Below are 14,512 nucleotides of genomic sequence, written 5' to 3'. Positions count from 1 at the left end.
ATTAAAATAGTTATCTATAATAAAATTGTAAATTTTATTTATATTTACTTTTATAATTATAACAATAATAATTTTATTACATTTTGTTATCAAAAAATAAATCGATACAAAATACACACAAGGCATATTTTCCCTAGTCATCATCATTATACAAAGAATATTGTCTCTGGTGTATATATATTTTCTTTTCCATTTTACTCTTTAAATAACGGTTTTTCAAATCAACATTATATAAAGAGATTGAGTATATATTTTCTTTTCCATTTTATTTTTCAAATAACCATTTTTTAAATTAAAATATATTAACAATGTGATCCTTTACATGAATTTTTTTAAATTAAATATTTATTTTATTTGATTCTTTTTTAAACTTAACAAATTTTTAAAACTAAAATAACTACTTATAATAACTTAAATTACTTACAAAATAAATAAAAACTATCTATTAAAAATTACAAAAATTATTTATTTATATTTTTATAATTATAATAAAAAATTTATTATTTTTATTATAAAAAGTGAAAAAAAAGTTACTTGTGAATAAAATTAGAGACAAAATATGTATAAAAAAAGGAATATATGTTTATTCTTGAATTCTTTATTAAACTTTTAAAAAGCGACTTTTTGTAATATTATTGTATATTTTTCATGTTTTACACAAGTTAAATTTAAATACTTCTTTTATAACATTAGACTTTTATAACAACATACACTTGCGGAATTTTATTTACTTTTAAAATATGTATGTGATACACACAAATTAACTAGAGTTGTCAAAACGGGTTACTCGGTCCAATCCGACCCGACCCATCACGGGTTGGTCACTTAATGAGTCAACCCAACCCGACTCATTTATTAACGACAGAAAAATTTGAACTCGGTCCGACCCACCACGGGTTAGTAGGTAAACGGGTTGGCTTAGTGGCTCACTTAATTACAATTTCTTTTTTAAATAAAAAAAAATTACAAACTTTCTATAATTCAAATCTAAACAAATTTCACTCTCAAAAGTTTAATTAATTTTGAAAATAAGGAACTTAAATAATTTTTTCAAACAAAAACAAATTAATAAATATTTTTTTATAAAATTAAATTTTAATAAAATAAAATTAGGTAGATGGATTGATGGGCTAACCCAGCCCACCACGGATTCAACTCGCATGAGCCGGGTTTGAATGAGCCCGGGTTGAAATCTGACCTGCGTAAAAAAAATACAATTTTTTCAAATCCAACTCGGTTCAAACTCGTGGTGAGCCAGATTGACCCGCGGATTGTGACCTATTTTGGCAGCTCTAAGATTAACCATGAATATATAAGTCTGTGCTTACATTACAAAGAGTCTGGGAGGATTAAAAAGCCTCAACCAATTTTTCCAGATATTTAGGAAAATGACTATTGAAGTATATACGATGGATGGTCAAGGTTAAGTGGACAAGAGGGTTATATAACTGATGATGTAGCACAAATTTTTTATCCATAAACAAATTGATAAAAGATTCACTAGTTTGGATTAATTGTTAGCAATTATTAAATTAAAATTTCCATATTTATAATTTTTTTTCTTTATATATTCTTTTCCAACAACCATCTACTGTTACCTCCACTTGGAAATTAGTTAAAGATGTAGATTTAGAATATTTATATTCAATAAAGAAGATATTGAACCCCAAAAATAAACAACGCACAAAAGATTAAACAAAAGAAGAATGGAGTTTTAATTTAAAACACCAATGTTGTTGTAAATATGGATCATGAGTTTATATGGGTAATCAGTGATACTCGTCCTTAAAAGAAAGATAACATACTATAATTGCTCAGACAGGTGAAACTTTGGATTTTTATATCCTCTCCTTAATTTGACATTTTTTTTTTCAACAGCCACAACATCATTCACCCACATAGGAATTCAAATATCATGCATGGGAGCCGTGGATATTGTTTCCCTCTACTGCCTAACGCACGACAAGTGCTTCCCTTATCATTGTTGATAAAACCAACAACAGTCATTGCATGTTATGAGTGTCTCTCTACCTTAAGGTGTTGGACAGATAGTCATTACAAGAGGCGAGTCAGTGTTGAGATCTTTTATGATCTCAGAATTTACTCAAAGAGGAAGTTATCAAGGAAGTAGGGAATATATTCCTGTGGTTGCAAGGTTGAGGGATTTGGACGAGAAATAAACGGAGAAAGGATGGTGAACTTCAAGTTTGGGTAAATGGAAACTAGAGTTTCATTTATGAGGACTTAATATAGCCACTGTTTTATCATTAAAAAAAATATAACATTGGTGTTTTATAGATCATATGATATATAATTTGCTGCAAAATTTAGTTAACAGACACAAATTCGTAAAATCCCACAACTTTTAGTAGTAATTTCATGAATTGGTATTGAAAACCAAAACCATTAAATTATTCTCTACTAAAACAAGACTTGGTTGAATACTTCCTTGTGTCAAGCATCAAGAAACCAATAAATCAACTAGCCTTGGAGACTCGACATCTAAATCCACTTTATTTATTACGATGTCTTCTATACCTTTTAATATAGCCTTGTAGACCTACAGTACAACAAAAATTTACGATAGCTCATCATGAAGGATAGGATGCTCTGAAAGAAAATAGCTCAGCCAACATACTGAACATAATCCAAATCATCGATTTCAACAGCAAATGAAATTATCATATAACCTGTTAAGCAATAATGAAACTTTCAGATCGATTATCACTTTTATAGGCCTGCAATAATTACACAACGAACTTCAGTTTCCCACCAAGACAGACGGGAGATATATTCTTCGCCAAAATTTCATTATGCTACGTGTACAAAGAGAACTTAAATCGATCAGCTCTCATGGTGTGACAAAGTACGTTGCGCACTCAATTCACGCCTTTCTTTTCCTGTTGGCTGCTGAAGCATCTGGTTGAGCTTGACCAAATACAGACCTGCAGAAAGTGAAAAAACAAAACATAAGAGGAAAATGATAAAAAAAATGCAGTGTCAACTGATCAAGCTTCCATTCAACATCCTGAATGTTATTTCATTCACATTTGTGCTTCTCTTTTCTATTTCTTTTAACATTCTAGTATAACCAACTGTGAAACTTCAACTCATGATTAACAGAACTTGATATTTTATTTTCAAATTACCAGACAATACAACAATTTATCACATTGCAAGACTGCTGCTTTTGACTAGTCTTTCTATATATACTCATTTAAATTACATCCTTCTGGATAATAAATTCACAAGGAACTCATTTTTCCGTTTAAACTCTCAAGCATGTCAAAAGTTTCATTTCAGATCTCACATTCTATATATAATTTGCTTTAGAGATTAGAAACAACGAGCATATACAATTTTGTATTGAAAAACTTGAACATGAAGAAAAGCAAGTATACCAGGACATTCATCTAGCAATAGAGATCCGACGGCAAACTAGTACATGGCTAAACTTTATATGCTAAAAACTACAATTGAATTCATTGACAAGTTTTTATGTGATGAAAATTTTTATCATTCAGTAACAAAGAGGGTCCATGGACTAAATTTTAACTTTCTTCAAAAATGCATTTGCTTGAACATAATCATACAAAATATACATAGCACATGCCGATTGTTTGCTTCAAGAGAACATTGGGGCTGTGAGGTATTATCATGAGATCATTCAAATACAGGGCTGAAAACTTCAATTAAACAGCTGGGATTGTCTTCCTCGTCTCATAGCTGTTCCTATTATGAGACCGTCTTTTCCCTATGGCTATAAAAATCAGCTAAAGAGAGAAACTGATAATTGTATCAAATTATCTAATATCTAAAAAGTAACAACAGTCTGATAATAAACTAGTAAAGTAATACAATTGAAAAAGAAAGATTTCTATAAAAGTTGAACCAATTGCTACTCTCTGCTAACTAAATAATGAATATCTGCACCCATTTGATCTATATGGAAACAGAATGACAAAGGCTAAGTTGAGGAAATAAACACTTACCCACAGGTTGAACACTTATCATGATGCTCACAGAATATGGACAAGCATACAGAACATACGAAGCCCATGTCAATTGTTCGCTTATGGCAGAAGCACCTGCACAATTCATACAATTTGGAAGTAGGACTTACACACAACTTGTAGATAGCTAGTTCTACAGTAAACGAAGAAGCTTGCCATGATTAAAATGCAAGGCTAAGGACTTTAACACACTTGTATAAATCCACTAAAATTACATTAAATATATCATCCATCCAAAGAAATCCAATGTTTGGTGCGATTCATTTTAACATGTACTAATCCATATCAAGGACGTAAACTACAAATGCCCTTGGTTATGTGTTGATATTAAATGAATTTAGGCTTTAAAAGCTGGGCTATTGATTGCATAAATTGTGGTTTTGTTTACAAGAACAGAGTCATAAATAGCTGTGTATCAAAGGGGAAGGAAAAAAAAAGAACAATTGGAGAAAAAAACAAGTTCAAAGATAACTTGTCCAAATGTTTGTAGTTACAGAAGAGAGGAGAAACAGAGAGAGAAAGAAAATGAAAATACAAAAACTTAAGTGGAAAAGATTTAACTAAGAAAAACTTACGATGCACGAAAATCCACACCCACAGATTTAGGAAGCCTTAAAAATGTACGAGAATGTAAATCAGTTGCAAATACTGTCTGCATACACAAGGTTAGATTAGTGTAGAAGTAAAACAAAGGTAAAATTGAAAAAACATAATTCAAACATGATTTGAAAAAGAATGATAATTTGTTTATTCCCTTTCAGAAGCCAATCATTAAGTTTCAAGTAATGATTTATTTCATTAGTTTATCACTTTTACTACATTATTTGGTTGATTTGCTTCTCTGGAAGAAAATAATGAGTTAATTGCTTCATTCTGTTTAGGAATTACATACTCAATAAAACAAAGCCTAAACTTGACCAGTTAGGACCCTAAAAGAAAGTATAGGCCCAAATTTAGCACATCTGCTACCCACGTCCATAGCAAAGAGAGATTTGTTAAGAAGGCGTAGGGAGAGAATGTTGACATGACAGAGAAAGGAGAATGAGCTGATTGTGTAACGTGTTGGGACAGAGAAGGGAGAACGTATGAAGATAATCATTGAGTTTGATATGCAGCGTGCATAAGCCCTTTGTAGGAGTTTAGCTCTGTGGTAGCAGCAATACCCATTCCACTGTAAGTGAAGTAACTACGTCTGTGTTGGACCAGTTTGCACACAACAACCCAAATACCTGATTTTGAAAGATTTCCCAACATTTATGCTGACCCAAAAAGGACCTCACCACCACTAAGTAGTTTGTAGTATACCATATGAAGTAACCACCTATCTTGAGGAGCAACCATGAAAGAAAGAGCTTCAATCCCACACACCGGAAATATAAAGAAATTTATAACTCGTATTATCAAATAGATTTTTGGCAATAAATTTAAGGACATATTCGTTGAGTAGCAATAGCTGTGTCATCAAATTTTAAAATGATTCTGTCTGTAAAACTACTTCCTCACCAGAAAGTAGAAATACAACACAAACATAAGAGCATGCCAGTCAGTTCTCTTGCAGGTCTTCTAAAGTCATCGAGGTTAGTAACTTATTTCATAAAGATGCCAATCCTAATGTGAGAAAAAAATTTTCATCAACCCTAAAGCAAAGAATGAAGGTGACACAGCCATGATTTCAGTCCCTGTTTTATTGACAGATTAAAGCAAGACACCAGTATCAGCAATATATATATTGTGTCTCGCGATCACAGATGTCTCCATACCACAAATAAATCTTTTAAATTGTATATGATACATGGTTGCAAAACAAGTTTTAACAATTGCATTCAAGTCTGTGTATGGACTTTCGGGAAGTGACATGCTTCTATGAATCTCAATTTATGGCTTATTTCCCCTCTCTTCCAGGATCAGAAGAAAAGTATTATATCCCCATAAATCATAGTTGAATTCAAGCTTCAACAAAAAGGTAAAAGGGAGGACTGTTTTGGCATTACGAAAACAAGGTAGATGAGTTAGGATTTTGGTGAGGAGAGGCCAGAGCCACTAATATTTGGTGACCATGGTTTTCTCAACGATAAAATTTACAGCATTCACCGACTAGCAAAAGAACTATATTGCAAGACACACCAATGCTTAAAAACAGACAATTAAACACAAGCTTACTGAAAGATATTGATAAAGTCCGTCCAATTGGGGAGGCTTGTAATATATTCCACTAGTGATGTATGAAGCCTGTCATTCATAACAGACAAAAAATGACCATATTCAGTTAAACGTATTCTCCAACTGCAACATCAACTCGTTCAATATGTGTTTGTGCACTTTACTACCTGCTGGAGGAATGCAGAGTTGTTGGAGCCAATATAACAAGAATCTATAGGAACCTACAATATAAAATGTTACTTAGAAAAAAATACTAGTTTCAAATAAAAATACAAGCAATCTTCATGTGTTAGTAACAAATATATTGGTGAAAGATGCCTGACTACTTAACCGTCTCTTGGCAAAAAAAAAAGCCATAGTTGAAAGAAGAACGAAAATTAAAGGCAAAGATTCAGTACATACCATAGAACGCTGTGCAGAGAATATTGCATTCATGATTGCCACATACCTGAAAAGGATAGAAGGTGTCATTTGAAGTGAAAGGTTAATGCAATATTAAATATATAGAAGGTAAAGATTGTGAGAAACACACTGTTCTGGTCCATCGGCAGCGCCTTGCAAACATAAAATCTGTTCATAAATCAGTAAGTAAGTAAAATAGCAATTAATTAAAATCGAAAAATTGGAAACAAATGCCAAAATTAAAGAAAAACAACAAAAATGGAGATTGGCAGAAAAATACAAGATTCCTGAAACAGAAACAGCCAAAGATAAGACCAGACATGTAAACCTTAAAGCCTTCACATATTACAAACAAGCAAAAACAAAAAGTAAATGACATATTTAGCATGAATTAGTTCAATCAAACATCCAATACCAAAAAGAAGAGTGTAACAAAGTGTAAGCCCCGCAATACCAACATTAGATGACAGAAAAAATACGCTTATCATTTGCAAAGTCTAACATCAAACTCGTAGGGATCCTCATTAATACAATAAAAGGCGAAAGTCAATCGTAGTTGGCTAACAGTTCCAGTGGCAGTTGCAACTCATGGCCACATTCAAGTAACTACAAAACTCGATGCAATATCAAATTGACGCATATACACATACCCGAGGCTGCGGAGGCATAGGTTCTAAGCGAAAAGCTCTCTGTATATCTGACAATCCAATCAGGTAAAACAAATAAAAGGCAAAGCCTATTGGCAAGATAAGGTGTTTTTAAATTCATTAGCGTGAATCGAAAGAACTTGAAAAGTGAATCGGCGATAAGGATACAACAAAGCGCCATGGACAAGGAGCCCGATAGGAGCGAAGAAGGCACGGTTCCTGGTTTTCTAATAGCGTCTAATTGCCGGTCCCTAGCGAGAAACTCGTTGATATTGTGGAGTAGGTTGGAATAAAGCGCGGGCATTGTGCCGGTGGTGGCACCGTGGTTCCGTTCGGAAGAGGAATCGTACACATAGGCGCAGGAGTTGCATCCAGTGGCGATGACGATGACCTGGTTGAGCTGGCCGAGGAGCAGGATCGAGTTGAGAAAGGCGAGTACCTGAGAAAGGAAACAAGAACATTGAGATTGGAACGGAACGGGAGTGGTGAAGTGGTTTGGGAACGGAAATTACTTGGGAGAGGAACTCGGCGAAGGGGAAGGGGAAAGTGGCCCAGAAGAAAGGATTGGTGTCTAGCGTCACAACCAGAAGGCTCACATCGTCTGCAACGAAACCATGGTGAGTGGAGAGAATAAGAGAATAGGAGATTGAGAGAGTGTCCAGAACCTGCGTAGATTTTCGAAGGTGCAGAAGGCATGGTGTGCTTGTGCTCTGTCCCTTCAACTGCTTCTGCTTTCACTTTCAATTCATTTCTTCGCACCTCATGTTTTATTCGAGCGCATACAATAAAACTTCCCGGGCTTCAGGCCCAACTGCCATTTTCCTAATAAAATAATAACAAATTAAATTATGGGACTAATTTTGGTTTGGTCAAGAGTTTTTAAAATTATGGATTATATTTAGATTCTATTTTTTTATTATTTTAATTCTATAAAATGTTTTGATCTTATGGTCTTTATGAAGAATGTTATTAAAATGATACCAAACTCTTCATGTGAGACTATGCAAAAGAGACATAATGATAGTAGAACAAAATAGGAAAAGAAAAGAAAAAGTTGTTAAGCATTAGTTCCATATTGGATCATGAATCAAATCTGAAGTTTAACCCGTGTATTGATTTTATAAGCTTTTTTGAATTCGGTGGTAGGTTATAAAACTGGATTTAATTTATGTTAAATCCTAAGTCTTACTTTTCATCAAGTGAGCTTAGGTATGTGAGTTTATGATACAACTAGTTAAGTCAAAATAAAAATATAAAGTAAATTTTAAGCTTTTAATATCAATGTGTTGAAATTTAAAAAAAAAATGCGTGTTCTTTCTTACCCAAAAAGTAAATTATGTTCTTTTTCCTTTGACAGTGTGAAGTTCAAAAATCTCCGATGGTTATTAGATTTGTTTGCTGAAATATTATTACTATTTCAGTGACATGTGTTTTCGTTCTTAATTGCATTACAAGGTTACTCTCCTGAACTGGACCATGCTACAGAAAAATGTTATAAAATATCCAAAGGTATTTAAGATCGGGGCTTGGCGTTACATTAAAATGTTAATCACTGAATGGCGTCACCGTCAAATTCAGAGCTTCTATACAGATTATACCAAGAATCACTGACACTAGTTAAACAAGATAATTAAGCAAAACAGAAAAAATAAATGGCTAAGCTTGTGATGAAACCCGAAATTCCATAGTTTTCCAGATTCACGAATGAGTACAAGAGTACAGAAGAATATCAGCAACTACAATGAGCACCCGTGACAATGAAAGTGGCAGGCAAACTAAACCCACCACAAAATTGATTAGATTACAATGCCACGGGTATCATGAACTTGACAAGCAATAACACAAGTGCATACGTCAACGTGGGTAATGGTTTCACCAAGGAGCATGCAGCAGAAGCACCAGAAGAAATGCCGCTAATAGGACCATTTGCAGGAGAGAATCCTGGAAGCCCCGTTGAAGGAACCACTGAGGATATAGGCGACATAGGACCTGCTCCATCGAATAGTGGTGCTGGTGCTGGTCCAAACACCGTGTCTTTTGCAACGGTGGTAGGTGGGGCAACAAGAGGAGGAAATTCCTGTGGACCTGCAACATCATTTGAAATATGTTTATAAGACATTTCAGGGAATACAAGGTCTCTTGTGCCACCAAGTTCTCTTTTGGGGGTGAGTTTCATTGGAGTATGTTAAATTAGGAACTGCAACTGGAACATCCCTGATGATCCAGGGGATAGAGCCAGATACAGACTGCTACGTTTCCTGGCATCAGTTTAGTCCGCATAAAAATGCTACACAACATCAAACCTAACTAAATTTTAGTTCTGCAAATAAAGTCTATTATAAACTCAATTTGCACGGATAGAACATCAAAGCAAATTAGGAATTTCAGATATTTAAAGTTGTTATCTATTCAGAAATAAGGCATGTTTGGCCAAGTAGCTAAATAGGAGATGCAGTGCTCTTTAGTCTTCTTATAATTTGAGTTTACATTTTAACTCCAACAAGAAACCTCAAGAGGAAGGAATTCCCTTTCCTCCAACCCATCTCGGTAAATAAATCATCCAAAATAACATCAAAACAATGCATTATGCATTTGAGCTGTGTTTATGTAACACTAACCTGGACATCGAGGCTGAAGAGAAGGGGACAACCTGCAAGACGAGAACAAAAGTTAAACAAGCTTAAACTCAAAGAATGGCACAGCAAAATACACAACGTTGAACAACGTGGTTAGAACCACATGTACACAGAGTGTAAGCATACATTGTTGCTATGGTGCCATTAACAATGCCATCATAATTGCAAGAAGTAACATTGCAACCACCACTAGTCTGCTGCACTGTAACATTCCCAAGCATAAGGTTGCTGCCTTTGCATTGCATGCTGGAGCAAGAAACAGCTAGAGAAGCCGGCATACAGTACAGACTACAAAAAAAAAAGTAGCAAACCATTAAACACCAGAAACAGCACCTCCTCAAACACTACAGAGATCATTTTTTACTTCACACCCAAAAAGAGATTTTGGGTTTATGCAGTAGTGGAAAAGGAAAAAATAAATTAAGAAGAGAAAACAAACAATTGCTTAGTTAGTACTTCAAGTTTGTTGGTCCACAGCTACACTGAACACAGTGCCCCGCGGTAATGGCGTAGCTCCCATTAGGGACAAGCAAGCCAAAATCAGACGCGGATTTAGGAAAATTCGAAGCACAGGCTGCAACACGAGAGAGAGAGAGAGAGAGAGAGAGAGAGACTTAGAAATTGAACAGAAAATTATAAATTGCAGTAAAAAAAGGAAAAAGAAAGAAAAGCAAGCATTAGCTTATTACCGGGTATTGGAACAGCAAGGATATCTCCGTCGTTAATGGCAGTGCTTCCCATGGCATTGACATTCATCAAATCTGTAAGCGTGGTGAAGTACCTGGCAGCAATGGCAGCGAGTGAATCAACGGGTCGAACGACGTAAGAGAGGTAAATGGCGGGGAGAGAGTTGTCGGAGCCGTTAAAGCAGGTGCAGGGGAGAGGCACGACGAGGTTCTGTCCCACATCGAGGACGGAGGGGTCGGGAATGGAATTGGCCTCGCGTAGCTGGTCGGAGGAGACGAGGCCGCCGTAGACGGAGTCCGCGATAGAGGGCAGAGAGTCGGAGGGGCGCGTCTTGTAGTTGGTGGCGACGGACTTGCGAATGCCGTCGACGCAGGAGCAGGAGATGGGGATCTTGAGGAAGAGCTTGGAAGGGAGGATGTGGTGCTCGACGTCGGGGTAGGAGATGTCGATGGCATTCGCGGTGAGAAGCGCGATGGGGTCGATTTGGAAAAGCGAGGCCACTTCGGAGACTTTGAGGTCAGTGTAAAGGGTGTATCCCAGAAGCGCGTTGCATGAGTCGGAGTTGGAGCATGGCTCGATGGTGGATTTGCACGCGACCTGAAGAACTAACAAGAGGAACAGTGTACCCTGCAGAAGGTGCTTTGGGTTTGGCATTCTGAAAATAGAAAGAGGTTTAAGTTTTCCGGCAACAGGGTACAATGTGGGAAAGTGATTCTAGGATGTCGGAGTGTAGGAAGAGGAAGGAGTTTAGGGTTTTTGTGAGGAGTGTTCTCCCTCTCTGGGAAGTGAAGGCGCAGAGAGAAGAGTGTTGTGTTGTGTTGTGTTGGGGAGGGGAAAAGTTTCACTTTGAAAAGCGAAAGGGAGTTTAGAGTAGAAGACAGGTGTGTTCCATAGAGCCACAAGGACACTGTTTCTCACTGGTCATACTCTCATCATAGAGATTTCAACCTTTTACTGGCTTCGCTGGACATTTTTGTCCTTCTCTCTCCAAAACCCAAAAATTCATTGAATTGTTTTTTTTTTTTAATTTTTACTTACTGGAATGTCAGATTCAAAAATTTAAATGGTGAGATATGTTAGTGAATTATTATGGTTTTGTCCTTTGGACGGCACGACTTGTCTCGGGATGGGAGCAACGAAGGATGGGGATGTTTGGGTAATTTAGTTGTTTGAGGAGAGGGTGGTGTGGCCCGCATTCAAGTTTATATTGGTTGGTATATAGTTTGCTTTTTCAGGCGTTTGGGCAAGGAATTTTAGTTTTCTTGCTGTCTTTCTCTATGCCAATCCAAAACGATACCTTGGCTAAGTGAGAGTCCCGTCATGGAAGCAAAACTAAATTCTTTTTTAAAATAATAAAGTAAATTTGGGAAGTTCATCTACGTTTCGACGTGTTTATTGATTGCAGTCAATGTCATTATTATTTCTTTACTACATCTTGCAGATTATCATCCATTATTTTCAGCTATTTTAGGTACGTCTGCCATTTAACCTTGCATAATGTAAAGTGAGTGGAATTTAAGGCTTAGGGGTACATCTGCTTTCATAATTATGTAATTATGATATTTTAAATATTACCGGATTGGTGAAGTCTTATGACGCATGATTTTGTAAGTGTAAAGTTGTATTATTGATAATAACTTTATTCAGACGTGGTAACGAGGTAGTTTTATCCTATTTAAAGTTGTATGTGTTACCACGATTTTGGATGGGTTTTTTATAGTGAAGTTATTACAGAATAAATTATTTTTTTCTGTTATAATTGAAGTTGTATGAAGTAGCGTGACTTTAATTCTATTTTTCTATTTTTTTTAAGTGAAGTTATCATATATTGTACAACTTCAAATAGGATAATTTTTTTTTCTTGGTGTTATAGCTGAAGTTATATTTACAAATACAAATGTCATTTGAATATTGTTTTTTTTTATAATCGGATGGCGGTTTTTATTAAATATTTTATCATAATTTTATTTTTTTTAGTTTATAAAATTTTAATTAATTTCATTTACTATAGTTATTTATATCAATAGAATGAATAATTAGAAATTTTATTAGAATAAGACTAAATTATTTATATAATTTTGAAATAATATAAAAATATTAATAATATGGGAAAATAAATATTATAAAATGATATATTAGTATTTATATGGACAATTTCTTTTATCATTCTTTGTTAATGTGACAATTAAAATTGTGAAACAAGTTGAAAAAAGATTTTGGAATTGTTATCATAATTTTTTTTGGAGAAACCATGAAAAATCATAAAAATAAATACAAGGTTCACAAAACTGAACGTTAAATCAAGGAGTTGGTTATACATAAGAAAGATGTTTGCATCTATCGTGTTCGTCTGAAAGCGATATTCTAATTAGATGTGCAAAATTAATGTGGTTTTTAAAATTTTATCTTTCTCCATAACTAAAATAAGAAAAGAAGATAATTATTTTTGTTTTTGGATCCAACCAAGACAATTCCTTAGTTTGTCCCTACATCCATACATCATATTGTTAAACTCCACCCTATGAGCTACCCCATAACCATTGAAATACCAACATGAATCTCACCATGAGGTTTATGAAATCACGCCAATTATCGTTATCATACAATCATATTCATCAACCATAAAAATACACATAAAGATGTTCACAACCCATAAATATTTATTTATTCAAATCAATTAAGTATAATTGATTTATAAAACTAACTCACCCAAATAAAGAATCCAAAACAAAGAAAACATATAAAAACTTAGAAACAAAACGCCCAACAATTAAGTATAACTAATTTATAGAACCAAATATTAAACATTTGAAGATATTTTGGTTTTATATACAAACATGTGTCAGATCAATTGAGAAAGAAATTAAATGATAAAGGGGGTCTCTAATTTTGGTGGGATACAATGTTACTAGAAGATATAAGTTGTATGATCCAACATCTGGAACAACTTCTATCAACATGGATGTGATAGTAGATGAGGCTGAAGTTTGGCAGTGGGAAGCAACAGAGCAGGGTGCATCGATCATTATTTTGGAGGATGAATTTGCAGCAATTGATCCAGATGTGTGCAAAAGAAATGATAGTGGTAGAAGGTCATCAAGAATAACCCCAACTGCCACCTTATCTGAGAGACTATGAATTGTTCTATGATGCTACTATCGCTACAAAAGAAAACTTTATACACTATGCTCTAACAGTAGAGGTTGAACCCATTGAGTTTGAGGAAGCTATTGTAGACAAAAAATAACAGAAGTTCATAACAGTACCTTTGAGTGTGTGTGTGTTTTTCTTGTTTCTCTGTTTTTCACCTCCAACGTTTCCCAATGCTTTCTCTCTCAGATTTGTGTGTGTGAGTGAAGAGGGTCTTCTTTCTTCTTGAAGCCCTAGGACGAGTGCTCATTTTCTCTCTTCCTTCTCTCTAAACACTAGTGTTTTTACTCTTTCTCTCTCAAGACCTAATAAGCGTATCTCATACTTACAACATTAAGTTAACAATGCAAAATAAAACTAAAAATTGATTCCATTATCATCTTTATCTATGTCAAATATGATATTTGTGTTTTATCTTCATTCACTAGTACAAAAACTGTGTACAACGTCGAATATTTTGAGCTTTTAACGGTGAATTTGCAAATGACGTCATATCATGAGACGTTGAATTTACGTCGAATTTAAAAAATTCGACGTTAAACTTAACATCGAATTTTGTCAGTATTCAACGTTAATCAATTTTTTTAGTTTTTTTTAATTAATTGTGATCAATTTTTACAACTCTACGAGACCTGAAAAGCAAAAAAATAACAAATTTAAGTTTTTGGTATTTTATAAAGCATGAACTATGAGTAGTGTAGTATCAACAACAAACAATAATAACCAACAACAAACAAGTTCAATGAAACAACAACAAACAAGTTCAATCAAACAACAACAAACGAGTTCAACTAAACAACAACAACAAACAAGTTCA

The 14,512-nt window shown here is 34.5% G+C and overlaps 2 protein-coding genes across 2 annotated transcripts; both read right to left on the bottom strand.

Moving 5' to 3' along the window:
* Positions 1 to 2,638: 2,638 nt before the first annotated feature.
* On the bottom strand, positions 2,639 to 7,997 carry LOC108332154 (general transcription and DNA repair factor IIH subunit TFB4). The gene is made up of 11 exons (XM_017567317.2): positions 7,888 to 7,997; positions 7,735 to 7,823; positions 7,391 to 7,661; positions 7,226 to 7,272; positions 6,706 to 6,743; positions 6,576 to 6,621; positions 6,341 to 6,394; positions 6,174 to 6,242; positions 4,589 to 4,665; positions 3,993 to 4,088; positions 2,639 to 2,945 (listed from the first exon to the last, which is right to left on the bottom strand). The coding sequence occupies exons 1-11, from the start codon at positions 7,916 to 7,918 to the stop codon at positions 2,885 to 2,887; spliced, it is 879 nt and encodes a 292-aa protein (XP_017422806.1). The 5' UTR covers positions 7,919 to 7,997; the 3' UTR covers positions 2,639 to 2,884.
* Positions 7,998 to 8,884: 887 nt separating this feature from the next.
* On the bottom strand, positions 8,885 to 11,474 carry LOC108329912 (lysM domain-containing GPI-anchored protein 1). The gene is made up of 5 exons (XM_017564293.2): positions 10,548 to 11,474; positions 10,315 to 10,432; positions 9,985 to 10,146; positions 9,841 to 9,872; positions 8,885 to 9,307 (listed from the first exon to the last, which is right to left on the bottom strand). The coding sequence occupies exons 1-5, from the start codon at positions 11,197 to 11,199 to the stop codon at positions 9,024 to 9,026; spliced, it is 1,248 nt and encodes a 415-aa protein (XP_017419782.1). The 5' UTR covers positions 11,200 to 11,474; the 3' UTR covers positions 8,885 to 9,023.
* Positions 11,475 to 14,512: the final 3,038 nt, after the last annotated feature.

This window comes from Vigna angularis, chromosome 4, assembly GCF_016808095.1.
Source record: "Vigna angularis cultivar LongXiaoDou No.4 chromosome 4, ASM1680809v1, whole genome shotgun sequence".
In the NCBI taxonomy this organism is placed as follows: Eukaryota; Viridiplantae; Streptophyta; class Magnoliopsida; order Fabales; family Fabaceae; genus Vigna; species Vigna angularis.
This window is presented reverse-complemented; position numbering and strand designations above follow the sequence as displayed.